We start from the raw sequence: 25,166 nt of genomic DNA on the forward strand, positions 1-25,166 counted from the left end.
CATCAGCACAAAGTTCATTCTCACAGAAGGGGCTGGGTGCCCCTGGCCAGAAGGGAGCTGGCGGCACTCACTACCCCAGCTAGCAGCAGGGCGTGGCCCAGCAGGCCATCGGCCACCCTTCTGGGCAGCCCTCCTCCCGACCCAGGGCCTGTCCCACCCTGTCCTCTCCCCCTATGGCTTTTCCCACTCTTTCTAACCTCCGGAAATCAGTGTGCCACGTGGGTTACAATGAGGTGGCACTGCCTCCCTCGCCTTTTAAAAAAAAGAAATAGTATCAAAACACACATTTCACACACACCATATGGCTGTGCTGCCACGGAACACGAGGCTCTGACACTGGCCTCATCGCCTCTAATTTGGTCAAACACAAGATGTGCTTTCATTTCAGTCGAGGGTTTGTGAGGGTAGGAGGAGGCTTACGGTGTCGAAGTCTTGTGAATCTAAGACAGAGTTCCCAACCACATATTAGATCGTATTAAAGTATCGGTGGCAGAGGTTTCTAGGTGCCCCAAGTAGCCGTCAGCAGGCCCATCCGTGAGTTCTAGCTCCCTGGAGCGACGGTCCCCAGGCTTCGTGGCAGCAGGGACCGGTGCTCCGATGAGAATCTAATGCCTGATGATGATCTGAGTGGAGCTGAGGCGGTGACGCTAGTGCTGGGGAGCGGCTGCAGACACAGAGGACGTTTCGCTCCCTCAGCCGGGGGTCGGGGACCCCTGCCCTAGAGAAGCCCAGCCCTCAGCCCTCCTCACCAGAATCTTACTTTGCACACAAGTCCAACAAGCCAAGTCATCTCGTTCTCCAGCTCAGGGTGCTGGAGACAGGCGCCGACAGCAGCAAAAAAAAAAATGGCAACTGGTAAGGAAAAGTGTCAGAATATAAAAAGCAGATATCGGAAATGCAGAGGGAGACCGTCTGCCACCAAACGAGGGGCAGACAGTCCCATAACCACGTACACACCACCGGGGTGTCTCTAGATTTCAGCACGGTTCATTAATTTATGCCCAAAAGCGTGGCAAGTCTTCCTCCCCAAAAGATGAAATTATGACCAGTGCCTAGTTTAATTAAAAAAAAAAAAAAAGTAATACATTTTCAATAAAAGAAGATAACGAACGTTCGTGGACGCGCCGAGGGTGAAGACAGGTGGTAGAAAGGTCTCGATATTAAGCCATGAGATAAGCTCTATCAGTATGGAGAATCAGCTCGGACCAAGATGGCAGCTGCTGCCGTCGACCAGTGCGGCACGTGGCAGTGCCCCCTGCCAGGCTCTGCGCTCAGAATACGGTCAAGGCCACAAGCCCCACTCGCCCCAGCAGAACAGAACCTTCCTAGCTCTTCACTCCGAGGCAACAGTGTCTTCTACCTCCGATCATTTGTCTTAAAAAACTATGCATGACTGATGTGCATGTAGGATGGTGGAACGTTCAAGTTCCTCTTTCAACACGAGTGAAGTGAAATTCCTCAGCCCTGGGGCTGCTCGCAGATCGCAGTGGACGCCCAACCTGCCTCGGCACCCACTGGACGCCCATCCTGCCTCGGCACCCACTGGCCCGAGTCACCTAGAACAGGCTCTGTCGGCCGAGAGCACACGTTTTACTCAGAGCCAGAGACTCCATATCTGTACCCGACCTTTCAGAAACGCGTCCTCCTTTAATGTGGCCGTTCATTAAAAAGCCACTTCTCAGCACTGCCGTGCCCTGGGAAAATTCTTCCAGGAAGCTCATCTCCATCTGGCAAGAGGAAAGGAACCCGAGGAACCAGGCTGACTCTGTGGCCGGTTTAACTTCACACGTGTTACGTTTTTGGAGCTGCCTCGTTCCCTGCTTTATCCCGCATAACCGCAGAGAAAATTCACAGACTTCCTGAAGGGGAGGATCTCACCCCTTAGTAACAAAATCTCACTTTATATTAAGTTGGTCTTTCTTCGGAGACGTTTCAGCTGCTTTACAAACATCTTTCACACCACAAAACAGGTAGGTGGTAGTATTCTTCCTGGACGAGAGGCAGAATCGATTATCTTAGCCATACGGAACCAAAAGGTTTTTTAAATGTCTGGGGAAAAGCAAGGCTTCAAAAATAAAAGATAGGACAGATGTGACCAAAAACAGGAATAAGAATGGTATACAAAACACCAAAAAAGGAGACTTCTCCTATAATCGGCTCACTCAGCAACGGCGTCTTACAAGCGGCCACTTGGCGTTGACGGCCGTACGGCCTGAATGCCAACACTGGCCTGGAGAACCAGGCCTGCTCAAAGCCAATGTGGGCACAAATAAGAGACTTTCTCTCTTTTTATCTTTGCCGGGAAACAGGATCGACAATCCTAACTCCATAAAGTCAAAGCTGAAACTGAAGCCGTGCACCTGGCCCTTAGGAAGTTACTTCTCACGATGACGCTAACATGTCACCCGGGGGCTGGGTTTTTAACTCACAAATCACCCATCCCACTATGGCTTTTTTCTAAGTGCTGGCCCCGTGGGACAGGCCAGGTTTCCGCATCCTCGGTTTACGAGGAGGCGCTGGGGCCATCGGGCTGACTTGTGGCCGCCCAGCCGCCCAGGCTGCAACTCTCTCCCCGCTGTGCCTTTCCCGAATTGCCTTCCCTTCTGTTCCGTCTCCCCACCGTCACCCCACCCCCCCACAGCAAAAAGAGCATGGGTGTGGAGTTTAAGACCTAGATCTGACTCCCCACTCTGTCCCTCGTTAGCTAAGGACCTGGTAAGATGAAGGTCATGCAAGCTGCCTCGGCGCAGCTGCTAGGGGGCTGGATGAGCTAGCAGGAGCTCGAACACCCTCGCTGTCGAGCCCAGTGCCCGCAGCTCTGGGTGCTCGCTGAATGGTGGCCACTGACAACTCACACGCTGCAGGGGGAGGCAGAGCAAGCAGGCAGGCAGGGACTTCGGGAGTGCTCCCGGTGGCAAAGCTGTGGGGTGGCAGGCATGTGCCGTCACACTGCCCAGGCCTCACCTTGCTTCGGTTTTGCAGAAAATCAAGAAAAGGGGCTGCTTTTCTTGCACTGTGCAGCTGTGCACGGTGAGTGCAAGCCTGATGGTTCAGGATTCCAGTGCGGAGCTGCAGGTGGGCCCCTCTACACCTGGAGAGGCACATCCAAAGGCTGGCGAGGATGCAGCCACCCTCTAGAGAGATTAGCTCTTTAAACCCCCCAGAGCCTCAGTTACCTCATCTGTAAAGTGGAAATAACACTGACTCACCCACGGGAGTAGAGGATTAAGCGAGCTAAGATGTGTGAAGCAACTGGCTGTATTCTGCACACATAGCCAGGTATGGCATCATCACCCCCATTTTTCAGCTGAGATCAGCTGAATGAAGATAAGACAGCCAGGTGCCTAGGGTGGGGGACAGACCTGGCCTCCTGCCTCGGCGTCCCCAGTTGGCGTCTGGGGCGACTGCTCTCTGGGCCTCCTGCTCAGGCGCCCTGCTGGGGCTTCCGAACCTCCTCCTGGGGCCCGCCCTGCTCCCTCCTGCCTGGAGCCTGTTTCCTGACTTGCACAGTTCCTTTCTGGGCTTCCTTCCTCATTTTGCCAAAGCGCATCCTTTAGGAGTTGCAGAGAAATGACGCGTGGGAGCTAAACTTTTCGGGCCTTACACGTCTGACAGTCTCTCTGGTGCTCAGCTGGCTGGGTGTAGCTCAGGGTAGAATGATGCTGCCCAGGGGTTTGGCATCACGGCTCCAGTCTTAGTTTCCAGTGTTTCTGCAGAGAATTCCACTGTGGTTCTCAATGCGCCGTGTGCGTTTGGGAGGCGTTCAAGACCTTGGCGTTTCACGGGACGCCTTGGGTGGGCCCTTCCCCCGACCGTGCTGGGCGCTCGGAAGTCTTTTGACCTGGGGACGTGGATCCTCGAGCCTGAGACACCGGCGGCCCTGCTGCTTCCCCGCGTCCTCCTCCGCTGCTCTGTTCTCTTTCTGAAACGCCTGTCAGTTGGATGCTGGGCCTTGAGGATTAACCCTCGTCGGGCCTTTTACCCATTTCCTACTTTCTTGTCTTTCTGACCTACTTTGAGAGGTTTCCTCTACTCCGAACCTTCTCACAGGAGTTTTAATTTCATACTTTCTTATATTCATTGTCTTCTTCGCCCCCTTTTCTCTAACCACGGGCTGCATCCCCCTTTCCTTCTGGATACGATGTCCATTCTGAGTTCCCTAAGGAATTACAAGTGTTTCTTTAGAGTTTTCTCCTGCTCTTTCACTGGTGCTGTGCCCTTTCCTTGTTTACTTTGGTCCCTTTCACTCTGGAGGCTGTTCATTCATATTTAAGAGCTGGGCACTCAGGAGCTGGCTGGCAGCTCTGTGTGCACGGAAGGGGCCGGGAGACCAGGGGCAGGCTGTTTCACTAGAAGATCCCACACGTCAGCATCTGCGGTGCTCTTCCGTGGGATCATTTGGTGTCTCCGGTTAAAAAAAAAAAGCAAAAGCTCCAGTCTGGCTCAGTGGTGATATCCAAACCAGCACATGTGCCAGTGTCCAGGGCGCAGGGCTGAAAGGGCCCAGGGCTCACGGCTCAGCGTGCGTGCCATCGGCCTGTTTAGGCCAGACGCAGACGGTGACGAACTCAATAAAAGCCCCAAGAGATTTCAAATTAACCCAAGTGAAAAACTTAAACACAGTAACGGCTTTTTATTTTTACCGTTTCCAACTGGGATACTTCACAAGTGAAGAGACCCCGGGGGAGAGGCCGGGAGCCTTGTGATCTGGTTCTCCCCCTTCCTGCTGCGAACTCAAGTATTTGTTCCCCCGTTTCCGCCATCCAAGGCCAGACTTACAAACCCGCCACCATGTCCATGAGGAGAATGAGGAGCTATTTTGCCCCCACTTGTTATGAGCTTGCTGACAAGGGAAATAAAGAAGGCGCTGTTGTTTGCGGCCCGCACAGAAAGCATTACTGAGTTCTTGACCCGAGTCTGGTTGTCCATGACCTTTCAGAGAAGCCAGGGGAGAAAAACAGGGAAAGAATGCTGGGACGATCCCAGCATCCAGCCCTCTCATGGGAGAAACCACCCGAGCGGGTCACGAGCCCTCTCAGGCTGCCCACTTCTCCAGAACTCCGTTCCCCCCGCGAGGACGAGGTGGGCACAGAGCTGCCAAGCCCCAAAGGAGCTCCATCCGCCCACGTCCCCAAACACCTACCGCAGGGAGGAAGTACAACTCCGTATTCCCGCTGGCTTAAAAAGTCGGACTTTTTTTAGGCTCTGCATTTGGGAGAATAAAAGGCCTTTACATAGCCACAGTAATTTCCGCGCTTTGATTGTAGGGTACCTTGCTGTGTAAGATAGGTCTGAAACGTGTGTATTAAATATTATAAGTTTCAATGCCGACTGCAATTATCAGAAACAGACTACTCTACACAGTTTAGAAACTACTAAAAAATGAAGTCAGAGGCCCTTAAGAAGATGAATGCTTTACCCATTCCGTCCCGCAGCGGTGCACGTTTAAAATGCCGAGGTGAATCTAAAAAGTCTCATCAGAGTGAAACCTATCCTTCCAAACCATGTTCCAAAGTGACCCGATGTGTACAGAAAGCGCGATGCCCTTCGGTACCACGTGAGGTATGAAGTTCACTCCCACTCTATCAAATGGACCTTAATTACCCTCTTCTGAGCTACAACCGCCGGCCTTTCCCGCGCGGGCCGGGGGAGGCGCGTGGACGCACAGGGCACTCACCAGGTTTTTGAAAAGCGCCGTCAACTCCTTCGTGAGCACCGAGACCTTCAGGAACGCGCTCCCTAAGTCCGGGTCACCTCTGCACACGCAGCTGTCGCCGAGCTTCTCCAGGGCCTGGGCGTACTGCTCCTCGTTCTCCACGTGCGCTGTGAGGGCAAGACGCACACGGTCAGCGCGGCGGCCTCGCCCGCCCCTCCCGCCAGCTTCCGCCCGCCCACGAATGAGGGCCACGTCCGCAGCATGAAAGCCTGAGGAAATTCGAGCTGCACCAGGAGCAGCAGTAACTCTGCCGTCGTGACAGTGTGGCCCACTGTGCTGGCAACAGGTCCCGAAGCAGGAGGAGCAGGAGAGAGCGAGCTTGCACGAGTCCCGCAGTCCCGGCTCATCGGATGAGACCGCCCAGGGTACCCCGACGCCTCCCTGACCTCCCTCGGACTCCTCCTTGGCCTATATCAGCGGTCCCCACGCTTTGTGGCAGCAGGGACCGGGGCTCCTATGAGCATCTAACGCCTGATGGCCTGAGGCGGAGCTGAGGCGGCGATGCTGGCGCTGGGCAGCGGCTGCAAACGCAGACGGAGCTTCGCTCACTCGCCCGCCGCTCACGTCCTGCTGTGCGGCCTGGGTCCTCACAGGCCACAGACGGGGGTTGGGGACCTGTGGCCTGCATGACGGCAGGAGTCACCACCTGAGTGACAGCTCAGCACTCCCCCAGAAGCTCAGCAAGAGGTTCCTGTTCCTGTCTGGTGTGAAACTCACGACTAAGCCCGAGCCTCACACCATCTCCTTTCGACACTGGAAGAGCCTGGTCTTCCAGGCACAGGCCAGGGCAGCAAAGGTCAGCTGAGCGCCTCCGTGCCTCTACTCATGACGCATCCTCTGCCTGGGGGCCCTGTCATCCCTGACCCCTGTGTATCCCACGGACTCTGCCCTCCTCCAGGAAGCCCTCCTTGACTCCGCCTATGCTGGGCACCTGGCTGCGGCAGCTTCCTGGCCTTACACTTAGCACATCGCATTGGAATTGTCTGGTGGGTGCGTTCCCCGATACGCTGGAAGTGTGTAGAGGACAGGGACTAGGCTTTATTCATCTCTGTGCCTGAAACATATGTTGTTTGAAGAAAAGCAAACCCTGGTCACTGATCTGATGGTCTCTTACTACCATGAGGCCTCAAAGCAGCACCCAAAAGAGTAAAAACCTGGATTCTGGGTCTCCGGCTCAGTGGTTCCCAACTCCTGCCAGAGTCCCGTCTCAGATCTCTGATCAGAAACAGGGGCGGGGGGCAGGGGGGCGGGGGCACAGGTAATCGTGGTCACTTCATGGTTGACTATCACCTCCTAACTTCCAGGTCAGGCCTTTTTGAACAAACCTAGGCGGTCTATAAGAAGACGACTTCTGTTTGCATGGGATACCCGATGTCTGTTTTCTCATCATTTCAATTGGAAACACAATACGACCACTTTACAGGAACAAAAGGGCAGGCAGACATGTAGTGTAAATTTGTATGTGAACTCTACTGAAGTCCTCGGGGAAATAAAACCACTGTCAGCCAAGGACGCGGCCTGGGCTGGCCTGACAGCTGGGGCAAAGGAGGGGAACATTCGCAGAGGGCAAGCCTTCCCCCGGAGCCAGATCCCTACGACCCACAACGAGTCTGCCACCCGTCAGGTCAAGGAGGCGCCTTGCCCTTGACTTCCGGCGGCATTTGGAGGTATTAGGGAATTCTTAAGTGGACCTAACAAGCACAAGAGAAAATTAATTTCACTGCTCAAGCCCTTTTCCCCTCCTGCCCTTTTTTTTGACATTCCGGAAAAGGACCTGAGAGTTCTGCATAAATTAGCTGCATTTCTGAGACCGCAGTCAGCAAACGAGCTAAGACAGCAACACACACAGGTCCTGTGCGGCCGAGCGGACGAGCCCTTAGACGATGTGGGTTCCAGTCCCACGGCTCCCAGTGAACACGTGCGACCTTAGTAAGTCATTCGCTCTCACTGGGGCTGTGTCTCAGCCACACGAAGGCTAAAACCTGCTGTGAGATGGTCACAAGGTTAAGGTAAGAATCAAAGAACAGAATAAGTAAGGATCGCAGTTCAAACACACTCAGCACAACCCCAACAGCTAACGGCACAGATGTCACTTATATGCACAGACGACTTGTGTGTTTTTTCTATACTTCACAACCACTCTATATGACACGTGTTACTTCTCATGATGCTGGAAGGAAACTAGGGCTCAAAGACCAAATAACGTGTGCTAAGACACAGCCAGAAAGTGGCCGAGCCGGGTTCAGACCCTCGTCAGTCTGACCCGAAGCCCATCCTTCTGCTCTGCTACACTGGAGTTTGCTCCGTCACTAAAAATAGCTCACCTCGCCAAAACCAAAAGTGCCCAAGCTTTAGATTTCTACAGTTCCATTGCAGAAGGAGATCATTTGTGCCTTCTAGTTCGCTCTACTTGTAATTCTGCTTGTGGTCAGCAGCGGAGGACAGTTCCTTCCAAACCACAAGCTATTTTAACTATTTCAAAATTGGTGGTCACGATGTGGGCAATTCCTGTGTGGTCTTGGAAGGGAGCGACAGCCACAGACAGACGTCTGGTGATGTCACTCCACTGGGTGAGAGAGACACAGGAATGCAGAGGCCACGCTGGCCCTGGGGGCTGTGTGGCACCCTCAAATCGGTGCCTGGACCCTCGAAAGGCAGGGGAGGGAATCCGCTTTTGGTAACTGCTTCTTCCATGGCCTTTAAGCCTTTTGTTCAACTTAACCTTATATCACCATGAGGTGTGATCATCATGCCTATTACCTTTTGAATAAAGTGGAGTGGGAGGGGTTCTATGATTTGCCCTAGATCTCACAGCCGGTAAGAGGTGGGCCAGGGGCCAAACCCACCGTCTGTTCCCGACGAAAGCTGCCTCCCAGCCCCTGGTCCCCCGTGGGAGAGGAACCTGCCTGCTCTTCACCAACGGCCGACCGACCTGGCACAGACGGCAAGGCCTCGCTTCACGTCCAGCACCGAGGAGCACGAACAAACTTCCTATCATCGCTCCTTCTGGGCTTCTCAACTGACCACCTGGTGCAGGTATGGTTTGTGTGTGTGTGCGTGTGTGTGTTTTAAAGTTCTTTCCCTTATAAATTTTTAGAATGTGTTGATTCCAGCAACCGCGCTGGTGACCAGGAGTGTTGTGGCTGGCTGGCGTCGTCACCATCACCGTGACCCCGTGTCCTTACGTGTACGGTGTTCCGATGCACTGCCATCAGCACTTTCCAATGCTTAAGCTCTCCCAGCTTAGCTCAGTGGGCACCTCTTCGCGGTGACCGAGGGTGGCGTTCTGAACACGAATCTCTCTTCCTGCAAGTCGGTTTGAAGCTTCTTGATAAAGACCACAGCCCTGAGTCTCTCGGGTCTTCCCGTGACACCCAGCATGGTGCCCACCGTAAGAACAGTCGACCCTCCCTGAAGACACATTAACTGACCGACCGGCTGCTCCAGATCGCCTAAAGTTTGAGATTTTCCTACTGGAGAACAGAAAGTGGTTGGGTGCCTTTATTTTTCTTTTGCCAAAAACAAATTTAAAATAGGAACTTAAAATAAATAGCTTGGGAATAAAGTTTCTGGAAAGAACCCAAACTGGGCTATCAGCTTTTATTTACAGAATTGTGAAAGCTGTTCTTCTAAAAAGAGCTCACTCTCTCTCCCACCTCCCCCTTGTTCAAATACATCTTTTATTCTGGTTCTCATTAATGATCCAGACCTGAGAATCTGCTGTGGGAGGGACTTAGGAAAATGAGAATCTGAGTCACCGAGACCACAGACAAGACCCTATCTCTTCTCAGTTCTAACCCAGCTGACCTCCCATGTCCATACCTCACGGCACGAAAGTCCTGCTTCCACCAATCCACTCAAGAGGATGAAATGAGAGACTGTCACGGAAAAACCAGTTATGAAGCCAGCGTGCACGTGCACGTACTGAGTTGAGAGGTAAGGAATGGGTTTTGCTATGAGCTTTTTAGTTTACTCAATTCAGTTATTTAAAAAAAATTGATATCAAGGAGAAAAGCCCACCGCATGGAGTTCAAGCGAAAATCACTTGATCCAAAAAGAGCGAGAAGTGACAACAGGCCACAGCAAAGAAGGGCAGCAAGCCACCGACCGGCCAAAGGACACGAGGGTCCCACAGCCGATTCGCCTCTGACCACCTTCACTTTCACCTCAGACGTGTCACTCGTTACGTCCAGCCCTGCGGCAAAGCGGCAGCGTGCGGTGGGGGGGACACAAAGACGGTGCGATCGACGTCCAGGGAAGACACATCGCTCCGTGTGCTGATGGCCTGCAACGTGCTGGGTACGGAGGATTCCGAGGCACCGGGAAAGAGATATCTGAGCTGGGACTCCAAGGTCAGGGAGAAATTTTCATATGAGGAAGCAGCAGGAAGAGGAGGACGTCCACCCCAGGGAAGCAGGAGGAGCCCCACGTGTCCAGAGGCCGTGGACGTTCTCTGTTTTATAGCCCCTGACTGGGCCCAGCTCCCAGCTCTCAAAACCATCACAGGGGAGCACAGGCCTCATGCTCCATCCTCCTGAGGGCCATCCATGCCCGCTATTGAGTCCAGCGTCTTCTCCTTACAGACAAGAAAAGCAAAGCTCAGATAGGGTGCTGACCGGCTCAAGGTCACACAGCTGGTTTGCAGCAGAGCTGGAGCAAGAACTCAGGGCTCCCGATGCCCAGCCTCCAACGGCCTTCCAACCACACTAGGGACCGCTTCCTCGTTTGCTCATCACATCGTCACTGTCTCAGCGCTCAGCTAACACACGTGTGCTACAGTCCTCCAGCCACGCAGACATACGCACTGGTGACCCGAACACCAAGTGCCATAACGAGAGAGAAAGAGGGTGGGTGGGTGCGTGGGCAGCCTGATGACCGCCCGGCCTCAGTCTCAGGGCTTGCCCTGGCTACAACCCCGCACCCCGCTCTTCCTGGCCAGACCGCCAGCCGCTTGGTGGTCAGGCTGAGGCAAACTCATCTGCTGACAGTGCACATGCCGACCATCCACACAGACAGCTCCGCCGAGGGTGCACTTGAGACGAGACACACGCTCTCTGCGGTAGCAGCTTCACAAGGACCCTCCCTAGATGACATGGTGGTTAATATTCAGAGGTGAGCCACAGTTGTAATGTCAGGATGATCCGTCCGACTCGGCATGAAGGAGACCGTGTCCCCCGGAGCTCTTGGCCCCACACATCGCCTGGGCTCAGATCTAACTCGTGGCAGCTGAACTCATGGAAAAGCAATTTCTTCAAGTCAAAGATAATCCCCATTTCTTAGCAGGATCTGTCCTCTGTGACCGTCCCAAGGCAGAAAACCATTTTTTTTAGAATTGTATTTCAAGAATCATCCCAGATAGAAATCTCGCAGTTCGCAATCTGGTAATCTGTACCGAAAGTCTTAAAAATATTTCTGCTACCCAATAATTGCACTTTTAGAAATCTACTCTAGGAAATACCAGGGCGACCAGAGACGTGCGTATGGGACGGTTTGTGAAGGGTGAGGACTGAAAATTGGAGTGTCCCATCGACACGGAAGTGGATCTGCAGATGGAAACACGCGGGCTTTTAAAATCGTGGTGCAGAGCACGGTTAGGGCAGGTGGCAGGTCACAAAACCGTACGGATGCTCAAATCCGTTTCGTAAGGAGTGAAATGCAGAGAAGAGGCTGAAAGGAAAACACATCAAAATGCTCACGGTGGTGACCCAACCTGCAGGTGCTCAGTGAGGTGCGACTGGAAATGCCGGGTACCAGGCCAGGTGCTCTCCAGGTGATGCCCTGTGCCCTTCAGTCACAGGCCCACCTCGGACTTGTCTGCACCGCAGCCTCTCCCATCACCTGGAGGGTGGGACCTGGTCGGGGCCATGACTTTTGTTCCACTGCTTTTCTGAAATTTCCAAATTTTCTAAAAGAAGCGCGTATTGCCCTTATGAACAGAAAACAACGTAAGGAATAAATGAAATGATCTGAAGCGTCAGCTTCCATGGATCGATTATTTCGGTTCTCTGCGCCTACACCTATCAAAAGTGCTGCGACCTGTCTTTCTCCACCGGTTTCCCCTGCATCAGCTGACAGGACAGACAGAGACGGCCTTGACGCGAGGGCCTACGACCACGGAGGGTGTGCGGAGACGCTCTCCTGTTTTATAACCCGTCCGGGCCCTCGCCCGAGCCCGCCCGACAGAGACAGCGTCTCCCTTGGAGCGTCATCACCTGCTGCTTCCCCCACTCTTCCCCACGTGCTATGCTCCCTTCTACTTTTAAAATTTCACTCGAAACCCATTTCCATTATGGCTTTCCTGGGGTATGTCCCCTTTGACCTTACGGAAACCGCCAGTCATACGGATGACTAGCGCGGGAATGTGTCTAGGCTGGTGACTCCCAGCACAGGCAGCGAGCCATGGAGATGATGAGAGAGGGTGAGGGTTGACTATTAGGACATGAAAACTTCTGTCTGTGATCACCCAGTATTTTTTAATCCTGCCCTGTATTAATGACAAAAAAACAAAAACAAAAAAACAAAAGACAACTGGAATTCTGTATGAATAACTTAACAACCCCCAATGCCAGCAGTCCGCTTGGAAAGAAAGGGGTGAAGAACAGACTGACACACTGGCTCTTTCTGTCTCGTCAGACGACAAGCTCAGAGTACAGAAGACGCATGAACACGAAAGTGATTTCATTTATTCACCCCGTTATTTCCTGAATACCCACCATCAGTCAAGGACGTTCCTGGATACTAAAGGATAAAACCCAACCACGCTGAAACCGAGTATGCAGGCAGCAGTAAGGAATACAGATTCACGAAACAGCCCTGTCCTCAAGGAACCGGCCGCCAATCACACAGACAAACACACGGGGGGCGCCTCGGGGGCCCGGTACGGCCAGAGCACGGCGAGAGGCGACAGATGAAGAGGCGAGGCAGGCAAGGGGCAGATGAAGGGATGACGTCTCATTTGGGGACCCCAGAAGGTTGTAACACGATATAAGACTGACACTTGAGAAAGCTGAATTTGGAGGGAACGAAGATGAACAAAACTTGGTACGACACCAACACAACCGAGCAAGACAAACACGCGAAAGCAACCCACGGCGGCACGTGCGGCAGCAGGCGGGCGGGCGTGCAGCATGACAGCTGACAGCAGCGCGCGAGGGAGAGTAATTTTCTGGCGGCTGGGGATGGAAAGGCTTCCTGGAGATGAGTTTCCTCCTTCAGAATCTCGCACAAGGCGGGTTTAAAACTGAGCGGCAGCTGGTTGCCTCGCCCCAGGCTCCTTATCCAAAGAGCTACGTTCCAGCCCAGGGCTGCTCTCAGGCCAGGCGGTGACGGAGACGAGACCCTAAGAGCTGGCTGGCTCTCCCCCAGCCTGGACGCCCCGCCGAACACGGAAGCAACACCATGATGGGGACAGCCGGCCCTTAGAAACTGGGCGTCAGTTACACAGATGCCCTCTGTCGGCAAAGCAATCTGATCGGCTGCGTTACAGAACGTGCACCAGCTCACTGCAGACGGCTTTCAGCCTTTGCCCCTTGGTTCTGACCTTCCCATACTGGAGGGCTACAACGCTCGCTGCTTAAGGACGCTCACCAGACGCCCCCATCCCACCTCCACAGAGAGCACAGCAGACCAGGGACGAAGACCACTCCCGTGCTGCGATGGTCCCCAGGGTCTTCACCCCACAGGGACAAGGAGCCTCACGTAACAATAGCTTCCACTCGAGTAGGGGAGCTTGCACGTACACACGCACACGCACACACACACGGCTTCATCTTTACAACTGTGGGATTTTACAGATGAGGAAACAGGTTCAGAGATGTCTGCTGAACAATGTGACTGATGCTTTGTAGTCCGTGAGGCAGATGGCCAACTCCAGGACAGTGTCCACATCCATAAACGTGGGGTTTGGCAAGATGGGTGACTTTTAAATCTTTGGGTTATCACAGACACCAATAAAACTCAGGAAATGTTCTGGATCATCTCTTCAGGAAAATGTATTGTTATGCAATTTTCCATACAGATTTTGGGATGCATAGACTCCTTCACCTGTCCATAGACCCAACACACCAAATAAAATAGTCCTAGCCTAGATGAGCTTAAGTTCTCAATAAATACAATGGCCCTGAATATGACTCGTATTAATATGTGGGGCTTTAAGCCACGAGTCTTAGCATCCCTTCGGAGCAGCTACCCCACTGTGAATAGGCTGATCGCTGCCAACAGGCTTCCGTAAGTGCCACCTGAGCTCCGATCGTTATTTTTCACCGGCAGAGGACAGGTACCTGGAACCCCAGAGCCGTGGAACTGGAGGGCGTCTCGAACTCTTGGAGTCCATGTCTCCATCCCTCACGATGACTTCCTTAGAGACCGAGGACCACCAACCCCTATGGAACCCTTCCAATGACCAGCTCACCAGCTAACGTCTCCCGCTTATCTGAGTCAAAACCTGCTCTCCTGAAACCGCCCTCTGGAGAGCCAGATGGTGTGTCTCGCTTCCTCATCCCAGAGGGAGCCGCCTCGGAAATGCTTTCTCCCACCGTGCCCGGGCCGAGACGTCCTGCGTCCTTCCGATGTCCTCCTCCAAGGTGTTCACCGCTAAGATCTCGAGGTTCCTCTTAAAACGCTGCATTTAAGAATGGGACACCCGCCTCCTTTTTTGGAAGAACTACACACTTCCCTAAGGTCACCTGTGACTCATCCTTGAGCACGCCTGTCACGTACTGGCTCCTACTGAACTTGTGATCGACCAACCCCCACCCACTCTGCCGAGTTTTCTCATCAAAATCGCTAGGGCTCGGCCAGACGACGCCAGCACGTCGTCACAGCAGGACTGCGTGGTTCTCCGCACTGTGATCTCATTCACATCGTGCCCGTGTGCCTGAGAGTGGTGCCATGGTCACAGTGCCACTAGGAAGCAGACCTGTTTTCGGTCTCAGCTCCTCTGCTGGCTACACAATCCTTGGTCAATGGCTACTCAGTGACCTCGTCTGTAGGTGGAGTTACTGACAGTACCTAACGCACAGAGTTGTGAGGATTAAATTGATGTGAAATATTTATTTAGCACCGTGCTTGGCTTATAGTTAAGTACTTCTTGAGTGTCAGATTATTATTATTTTCCCGCTCTCAAGGTCATGATCGACACAGATGTACCTTCTTTCCTGCATCGTGTTAAATCTCCCGCTCTCTCATCACAGGTTGGTACACACATATTTTGCATCCTGAGTTTTACCGTCTGAAGGTTCCGTCACAAGCATTTTGCTTCTTGTTGCTACATAACCACAACTCCATCAGCAGCTGGATCCTAGGTTGGTTAGAGGAGGCTTTCCCTTTTCGCTACGGTAAGCAATGCAACAATCCAACGAGCGACTTGTACATCTTCCATTTTTATTTTTCTTGGTGTGCACTGCCTAATTGCGCTCCAAAACCTCTGCGCCAGTTCTCGATGCTGCAGCAAAGTAGCAGAATGCCAGTTTCACCACATTCTTGCCAAACACTGGCGATTACTGTGATTTAGTCATCTTCTCATGTAACAGGTAGAAAATCATGCCAGATCTTGTATCTTCTTAATGCACAATGAAACGTCACTTCCTAAACTATTACACATGTATTTTTTAAACTGCTCTATCCTAACTACAGTTGACACCCAAACAACACGGGGGCCAGGAGCTCCAACCCCCACGCCACGCAGGCAAAAACCCATGTATAATTTCTGACTTAACTACTGTCCCTTGATATCCTCAGGGGACTGGTTCTAAGACCCCCAGTGGATATCGAAATCCACAGATGTTCCAGTCTCTTATATAAAATGGTGTAAAACAACGCACAGTCAGCCGTCCACATCCATGGATTCCCGATTGGCAGCTGGTTGAATCCACAAATGCGAAACCTGGGGATACTGAAGGCCGACTGTATATTTATTGAAGAAACCCGCATATGAGTGGACCCGCCCAGTTCAAACCCATTTTGTTCAAGGGTCAACTGCACATACTATAATAGAAACAATTCTTTATTAAAGTATTAACTTTAAGTGGTGCAGTAATAGTCGTATCCGAATGAGCACTGCAAATAACGGAGAAACACACACAGAGTTGAATTCTCACTGTCCTTTGCTGGTAAGGCTTTGAGGGGAAACCAGCATTTCTTAACGTTTCATTTCAAGGATGTGACGATTTCTCTAGGACGTTCGGATCAAGAGTGGAGAAGTGCTGACGCCCGGGCAGGACAGACAACACCATGTCTTTAAGACAGAGTCATTCCAGAGAAGTGAAAATGAAAGCCTCGTGCTTGATAAAGATGCATTTCCTCCACCGAGTGATACGTCAAACACAGCGGGAAAATGTTCGCCTCAACTTCCCAGCAGGGGAAAAAAACACCTTCGGGTTGACACAAAGCTTGGGAAATTTTAGGCTAATAGACGTTTTAGAATAAATATGAACTTTTAAAAAAGAGATTAGAGAGCGGTCTATTATGAGTGGGAGAAATTATTATAGAAATAGCTTCTCAACAAATCACTATAATAATTGTTTTTGCAAAACTGTACATAAGTCGTTCCAGAAAATACCTCTAGGGGGGTTATTTGTCATCTTTTCAAAAACTGGGAGCCAACATAATATACTTGCTATTGTGTAAGAAAACTATTGTTTTGTATACATGGGGGACATACCGATGCCCTTATGGCCCAGTCCAAGGTTTGAAGTCGAGGTGTGTCTGTGGGTCTGTGTGTATCTGTGTATGTGTGATGCACATGTGTGTGTGTGTGTGTGTGTGTGTGTGTGTGTCTGTGTATATGTGAATGTGTCTGTGTGTATGTGTGAATGTGTGTATGTGAGTGTACCTGTGTATATGTGAGTGTGTGTGTATGTGTCTGTGTGAGTGTGTATGCATGTATGAATGTGTGTCTGGGGGTGTGTGTGTGTCTAAGGTGACATTCAGCATCGCCTGAGAACTCAGCTGATTTAGCAAACATGCAGGCTCCGCCCTGCACCCACTGAGCCAGAAGCTGCGGGCTGCCCAGCAGTCCGTGCTTTAATTGGGGCTCCAGGACATCGGGGTTCTCTGAAGTGTCAGAACCACTACTCTAAAGCAGGGGTCGGCAAACGTCTTCCTAAAGAGCCAGGAAGTAGGTATTAAGGGCTTTGCGGGACAAAAGGCAATACTGGGGTCACTGTGTGGTTACGAGGTGAGGGGGTCAAAACCATTCTTAGGCTGTAAAAAGCACAGCTGGCTGCTCCCGGGCACTGCAAAGCCCCCTGGTATAGAAATCTGTATAAATCTGCTGTGTGAGGACACAGCAGACCAGAGTCTCCCATCGCACACACTGCCTGCACCTAAAATTACAAGTGTCGCTCTCCTACACGAAGAGGGCAGCTCAGGACTTACAGCAGAAACGCGACAATGTGCACTCTGTGGGGTCAGACGTTAAGGGGACCTTCCCCTGGCACCACTGCCCTTAGGGCCGGAGTGAGTGCAGCGGTCTGGCTCCTGTCCAATGGTGGTCGCCGGCAGCTTACTCCCCTGCTGAACATGCCTCGCTTACTTCTGATGTCTACTTCTAAAGAAATCACTTAATCTATCCTTAGAAAATATATTCAGAAGATGCTGCTGCTGAAAGCCATTCCAGAGAAGAGCTCCAAAAACGCTATGGACAACACCGGCCACATGACCGGAAAGGGGTGGGGCTTCCTCAGGTGACTTTTTTGAAGTAGAGAACCCTTGTTCTGAAATAAGGACCTCAGGAACAACATTCTGGCCTTAAAAAAAAAATTCAGACTCATGGCCTCATAATCACTCAAACTTGGCGTGATACAGATGTCAAAAACAGGAGGCCCCCAGCAAGGTCGGGCTGACGGCCTGCCGTGTGCGTGGCGCCCCAGAAAGGACACGAGCTGTGTTAACCCCAGAACAGACTTCTCGACTTCTTCAAGCCTCTCTTTCCTCCGCTGAAGTGGCAAAATGCCATTTCAAGCACACAGAAGATCATGCGCAGAGGGAAGGAGGCACAACACATTGGGGGGACCTCTGGACAGGTAGCCGGGGTCCGGGTGATGCAAGGAGCTTGGACCTCATCTCTTTTCGGCAGCGTTTCCTAACCTGAGGTTAGGGAGACAGTGGCAATTTCCTAAGCAAATAAATTCGAGAAAGGTTATCACGACTAAGTCTCTCTCACAATCTACACCAGGACACGAAAAGCTTGGGCTCGTCCTGCCAGAAAGAAACCTGTTTACCTGCGCTTTACCCCAGTTTGCCGAAAATTCTAGAGTCCAGAGGCCTTCCCCATCCCTCCCAGGCTCAGGAACGCACCCCCACGAACATCAGGGTGGGCACAGAGGAAACGCTGCCGAGTTCGGAGCAGAGCAGGGCCTTCACTGGGTTGTATTTTAGATGACTCTGGGTCGCCGGTAAGGGGATGGCGTTTGTGGCACACGCTCAACAATGCAGCTCAGAAAGGCAGATTAGATATAAGTGCTGTTAAATTCGCAAAGGCTGGCTTGCTGACACCTTCTCCTGTCTAATGTTTATTTTTTTTAAAGCTACACTGCTGGGCTCTGGGCTAGTCTCAGGAGACACACGAGTCCCTCCGGAAGGGTAGCCAGTGTCAGCACAAGAAAAGCACATTACTTCATTTTTTATTTCTAAGAACGGCCTTCTCGGCATGACTTTAAAGTCGCTTTTGAACCTGATCAGAATATAAAATATCCCTTTTATACTAGCTTTAAATTATAAACTCAAAAAACTGAAATGAAGAAAAAAAAAAAAATCTCTTAAGATACTTTTTGAAATCTGATGTTTGTCAACAAAACTGAGCATCCATCTCTTAGTGATTTCTTGAGGGTTTGAAGACAGTCGCTCAGTGTGCCACAAACTCTGAGGCTGTGTGGGGGCCTCTGACAGCCCGGACCAGCAGGAAGCCAAGCTCAAGGGAATACCTTTGACCTTCTGGTCTCGGGTTCCTGGTCTGCAAACGGAGAATGCCTTGTAAAGATTAGCATAATGTATAGAAAGCACAAGGTACGCGGAAGTACTCCAAAACATCAACACCCCCTGCCCCTCGGTTTATCCGGGAAAAGAGCCAAAAGACAGGTGATTTACCTTTTTGGACAGTCAAACCCCTGTTCCAGCGAATCTCAGTGCTGTATTGAGCAGAGAGCGTTTTATACTATTTCTTTGTTAATTATATTAAATAAAAATAATCACGATTTCCCAACGTTTCTTACTTCCACTTAGGTGTCAGTCACCGAAAACCAACTCTACTTCCTTCTTTCATTGAACTTGTAGTTATCAGGTAATCAATCAATCAATATTAATTTACTGGCAAGTTAGGCAGAGTGGTGGCTTTTGTATCAGTTTTGTTGTTTGTTTTTTAAAAATAGTAGAGACTTTGAGGAACATTTGGATGACAGTTTCTCAACCTTCAACTGGCACTACTGACACGAGAAGCCAGGCGGTTCTTTGCCGGGGTCTGTCCTGCCCATCAAAGGACCTCTAGCAGCATCCCTGGCCTCAAAGCCTTAGGCACCAAAAGTGTGCTTGCGCATGCACCGCCCGCCCCCACCCAGTTGTTACAGCCAAGTGTGGGGGCGGGGGATGGCCAATATCCTCCGGACTGAGAACCACTGATCTGCAGTCTGCCATAAAGGGGCTATTTCAGAAGCATGGACATGGGGCACACAGCTCCAGGGCACATAGCTAACGCCACACACTCCAGGTCCAAAAAGCTTTCACACTTAGTTGGGAACCCGCTCAGTCAAGAAGTAGACTAAGTTTATCTCTCCTTAGCTTTCCTTAACTTTTCACATTTGTTTGGCACTTATCATAAACAACTTAATACCTGTCTAATCATTTAACATCAAGACAATTACAATATATAAAATATGCAAGATAGGGGAGGAAAAATATCTATAAATAAACTCAAAACTCTAACACGATCATGTTTTAGCATGTTTTCCCCAAATCTCGGTGTGTGTACGTGCGTGCGCGCGCCTTTCGGCTCTTGGTAATTTTTAAATTTTCTTTTCATCCCTGCTATCGAGATAGTAGGACACGTCTCGAGACACATACCCACCCATACCTACATATACATGCATACTTGCACACACACGTACATTCGTGTGTGTGTCTATGTATATACAATTCATTTTGCTTAGAATTCAGTGCACTCTCTCAATCTGAGATCTTAAATCTTTCTTTAGTTCTGGGACTTTTTCGGCTATTCTTTCTTCAGAAATGCCCCCTTCCCACTCCCTTTTCCGTCTGCCCGCCCCAGGGTGCAGAGATTCTCCTGTGTTCTTCCAAGAAGTTTTACAGTTTTATCTTTTACATTTCCATCTACTATTCATTTCAAACTCACTTTTATTTAAGGGATGAGAGCGCTGTGGCTCATTTGTTCCCATGGGAATAGTCAATTTTTCTGGCACCATTTGCTGAAAACACTTTCTTTTCCCCATTGGATTGCCTTGGCAACTCTGCTGATAAATTTTTTTAAAAAGAATTTAAACGTGGGCCTATTTCCAGATGCTCTGTTCTGTCACACTGATCTACCTGTTGACCCTGACACCAGCACTGCTGAGGGTTGCAGGATGAAGACGACATCTTGACCTGAGTTACGTCTGAGCTCCTGAGCCCTAAGGTGGAGAGACCCCCTGGCTACTTTCCCATGAAACTGGACAGAGGGATGCCAAAAAAGACCTCGGCACTGTCTCAAGACCCGAAGAAAGGATCGTCACCCTCACCTCACCTCCGACCGATCAGCTCCCAGCACGACCCTGAACCTGACCCACGGCCTCTTGTGATTTGCACCAAAGAATCTGTAACCTGCACGCCACTGGGAGCCTCTGGCTTTGGGGAATCAACTTCCCATTGTGCTGGGTGGTGCCATTCATCAATAAAATAGTCAAACTCTCTCCACGGCGACTCTCGGTGTTCAGTGTTTGACACTGCTAGTGCCGGATGGATGACCTCTTTCTGCTCAGAGAAACTTCCAGTGCCCCAATATTGCCACTCTTGTTTCCAAATGAGACTATACAGCCATTTAATGACTAAAAAAAAATATTTCCAATCATTTATAAGGTTTTGTGCAAGGGGCAGACCTGGCACATAGCGGCCTGCAATCTTTAAGTCAAAGGTTGCAGCGGAGTTTTTTCTTCTTTAAAATATATTTATGTAAATCTATTAACGAACTAAATGACAGGTGCAGGAACAAGTCCAGAGTCCCCGTCGGCCAGTTTGGCAAAGCTGGTTCACGCAGTGCTGCAGGGGGAACCTCAGCTACATTCCAGAAAACGAGCAGCACGAAGTGGGGTGGGGTGGGGTGGGGGTGGAGGGCAGAGCCCCACACAATGGTTACATGATTAGCAAAACAAAACATACTTGTAACATGTGAACACCCCAACTCACTGATACAACCCGCAGGCCCAGATGCAGAGTTCGGTTGATTATTCATTAACGGTGACCAACCTCGTGGCATCAGGACTATGTGATATTTCCACCAGAAACCCCTAGGTTTTCTGTACTCACCCAGCCCCGAGATGTTTATGGCTTTCACGGATTTCTTCATCTTGTACAGAACCATCCGGTCCACGTCCAAGGCCTGAAAGGTAGAGAACGTACCAATTAAAACGCGAGTTTCAGCTCAAGTCACGGCTATCGGAGAGCGGCCACGTGACGGCCACTCTGCAAGCCCCTCCGGGCTGCGAGTGCACACACGTCCTCAGGGTGGTGTGAAGACCGAGCAGTCACTGAAGCAACAGCCCTCGAGTGCCTCATACGCCTGCAGAACGTGACGGCCTGGCCTCTGTCCACACCACCTGCTGGACGCTGGCCTTCTGCAGCGAAGCCACTCAGACCAACTCTGCTGCTAAGGCGTCTCGGTCCTCTCGGCAAGGCTCTGGGAAGCGCAGCCATTGTGTCTGTGCCCCTTCTGTGACAGGGGAAGGGCGGCGGGCAGGAGGGGAGACTGGGTGGGGTGAGGCAGAGTGCCACGGCACTTCCCCCCCAGACAGCCACCTTCCAGCACCAGACCGGCCTGGCCAGAGGCAGCAGGGCCAGTGGGAGGCAAACCCACTCTGAACTGGGAAAGACGCAAATAGGAACTTGTTTGTTTGGTTTGGAAGGCATGTTCCTAAACCTTGCCAAGCCTCAGATTTCCCTTCCAGAAGACAGGAGTAACAATATCTACTTTGCAAGGCTGAATGACTAAACAGACACACTTATGGACTTAATATTCGACAAATATTTATAGACCAACCATGACACAGCAGTGGTCTACAGCACTTATAAGGCCTCGCACACAGTTAAGTGCTCAAACAGTATTTGTTCAATGACTTGTCAAACTCGGAAACTTAATTACAGCTCTGCTTTCGCAAAAGATATGGGGCTGAAATTTCCATTTAACCCAATGAAACCCCACAGAAGATCAATGCGTGTCACTTTCAGTTGCTGTGATGGGACGGAGACAGTGTTTGGAGACTGGGGCAGTGATGTTACTCACGCGTTACTGTAGACACTAAACGAAAAACCGCAGAGGATGCGCCCGGCCCGGTATCTGATATAAAGCAGACACTCGGTAACAGGAGTTGTCATTCACCATGAATTTTGATCACGACAAAAATCGCAATGGCCTACCACTTGAAATGGAGCACACCACCTCAGAGCGATGGCTTCCGGACCTCCGGCTTCCCTGAGTCACCTCCTGATTCCATACTCAATAGCAGCATTGGGAGTCCTAGATCTAATGCAACAGTGACTCTTTCATTGGATGCTAAAAACAAATGCGACTGCTGCTGACAAGTTTAAATAGAAAAATAGTCGCAGGCATTTGACAGAGTGAGTACAGTACAAAGAGAGGCTGTCATTTAAGAAAGCGTTATTTTCTGCCATATTGTACAGAAGGGCAGGGAAGGACTGATGAAAGGGGGTTGAGATTTCATGTAGAGAATTTTCTTTTCCTAGGATATCACTCTAGCCAATTCCTGACCTTTCCTTGAGATATAAAAAGGGATTTGAAAACAGCGAATAACCCATGAAAATCACTGCTGAACTCTTCTTTCTCACTAAGTCTCATCGACTTTTACTCCCCAATCTGCCGCCCAGTAAATAACATCCCGCAACACACGCACCAACTCTCAGAGTTTTGCCAGCAACAACGAGGCAGGATTCACCAAGGGCTGTGTCAGAAACACTGGCTCCTGAAGGTTTAGTGGCCCTGTGTCAGCGAGCACAGCTCCCACACACAAAGACCGATTCGACGCACTCGTCCAAGTTGTGAAAGATCCCGATCCCCAGGTGAGGGGCCATCGCTGAAAAACACACGTGATCTAATCGACATCTCATCTCGCACTTGGAGGGAATGTGGTGCTGCCCAGCATTCAGAACTAACAGGACAGTATCTGCACTGTGTTCACAAAATAAAACCCGCCCCACCTCCTACAGCCTCCGCGGATGGCAGACGGCACCTGCTTACACTGTATGGAACATCGTACATCAGCCAGCATCCCCAGCGAGCCCCTTCTCTGTGCCGGGAGGTGTGAGGGAGGAAACTCCATGCACGCAGGGTGCAACCACACGACCGAAGTTCCAGGTCACCCATAAGGCTTCCTGATGTCCTCAGAACATCATCTTGACTCTAGCACGGATTTAAAACCTTTTTGTGATCTGGCCCTGGTACCTGTCCAGCCTCATCTCCTGACGGCTTCCCCACTTCCACCTGCACCCCAGGCTTCCATCACAATGAACTACCCTAGCTCCCCACCTTCTCTTTACCTCCAGCGCCACCCACTGTCCCCCCAACTCCTCAGACTACTTCCCCTGCTTCCCTCTTAACCTCCACTCCCATTTTCCCAGCGTGACTGAGCCCGACTCTGGGGACACGAGGTCGCTCTGGCATCTGGGGACTGCTGGAGTGGAGGTCGTCCTACAAGTAGAGAAGGCCGCCCAGCGAAGCAACATGCTTTGTGACCCGTGGAACTGACAGATTTCCTCCCACGTTGTACTGCGGGACGCGCCCCTCCCAGACCATTTACTGAAGAAGTCATGTAACACCAGCCATTGAGGGGAATCCTCTGCCTTCGTAATTAAAGGGGACGTGCTCTACCTGAATACAAACGAGTGGATAAACAGTAACTGCTGCTTTGCCATTGTCTGGGAAGAAGAGCTTGGAAATCAAGGTGAGGCAGGAAGTACAGGTAAATTTTAATTAAAATTGCAAGAGGGAAAAGCAATTACTTCCCCACTCAAAGACACACCCTTCGTTATGGTGCATATTTATAGACAATTAAGATTAAACTTGGTCGGGAGAAGTCAGAATGATTAAGCTGAGTGCTAGAAAAAGTCTTCTGTCAATTATATAGAAAAACAGCTCTGGAATCTTAAAACAGTAAATAAAACAAAACTTGATAGTCTCAAGAAACCAAGGGTGTCTACCAATCAGAGCGAGATTCGTAACCAGCCTAGGCACTCAGCCACACCATCCGCCCCGCAAATCTACCCGAGCTTACGAGAGAGAAAAGGCTGCAGCTTTGGCCAGAATTTGCGTGTGAAAACCTCAAACGGCCAAGACAGACCTAAGTAAGAACCGCCCAAGAGCTTAACTCGGGCCAAACCCCATTAATTCTGAGGCGTTAGATTCAAGCCGACCTTAGTTTATAAAACAAGTTTCACAGAGTAAATTTATTACGTAAACAAGGCTGTAGGGTTGCGTCTCGGATACGGCAGAGGGAAATAAACAACTGTTTTCAACCACTTCGAAAGCGTCGCTTTTGATCCCTAGACTGTGATGCCATCAGCCGTGGACCCTTCACTCCCGCCAGCCACGCTCCCCGGTCCCTGCCCGTCCCAGCCGGGGATGCCGCTCCGGGGCCGTGTGTGGCGTGGGAAAGGACGGCCCTCCTGCGGAAGAGACCACGGGACTGTTCGCTGCCCGTGCTGTCCAGGAGGGTGGCCGCCAGCCACATGTTAACATTTAAAAAAAAAATAATTAAAATTGAATAAAATGAAAAAATTCAGTTGTCTTGTCACCTTTCTCAAGAGCTCCAGCGACAAGCAACATACTGACTCGACTGTTTCTAAACGTGCCACCCCTTACGTTTTTGCTGACCCGCAGACCCCTCTGCGTGCCTGGAATCGTCTAGGGGGTCTTCCCCGCTTCCCTCCACGGCCTAGCACAAACGTCACCATATTACACACCTGTCTCTCTTTAGAGGGCTAGTCTGTGTCCCCAGAGCCCTGCTGGGCCCCCCATGCTGACGTGCGGGCACCTTTGTCCCGGTGCTGGACGGGGGGGCAAATTCATGGTCTCTCTGAGATGAGCCTGGTGCAGGGTGGGGGTCTGCAGGCCACACAGAGCCCTCGGCACATTTCTGTGTGACCACGAGCTGAGGGTCTGTACAGACAAATGTCTCCTAATGATGTGAGAACGGGCTGGTGGGGAGCACTAATTCTGAACCCCATTAAGAGAATG

General features: G+C 51.0%; 1 protein-coding gene across 4 annotated transcripts in view; it reads right to left on the minus strand.

The window, feature by feature from the left end:
- The window catches only part of ASAP2 (ArfGAP with SH3 domain, ankyrin repeat and PH domain 2), a 136,629-nt gene that overhangs the window by 72,510 nt on the left and 38,953 nt on the right, over positions 1-25,166 (minus strand). For all 4 annotated transcript variants that reach the window (XM_039888080.1, XM_039888079.1, XM_039888083.1 and 1 more), the window contains exons 2-3: positions 21,227-21,299; positions 5,678-5,823 (exon numbers count right to left, since the gene is read on the minus strand). In XM_039888080.1, the coding sequence (XP_039744014.1) occupies positions 5,678-5,823; positions 21,227-21,299 (219 nt within the window). The remainder of the gene's footprint in view (positions 1-5,677; positions 5,824-21,226; positions 21,300-25,166) is intronic.

This window comes from Pteropus medius, unplaced genomic scaffold (assembly GCF_902729225.1).
Source record: "Pteropus medius unplaced genomic scaffold, Ma_sr-lr_union100, whole genome shotgun sequence".
NCBI lineage: Eukaryota > Metazoa > Chordata > Mammalia > Chiroptera > Pteropodidae > Pteropus > Pteropus medius.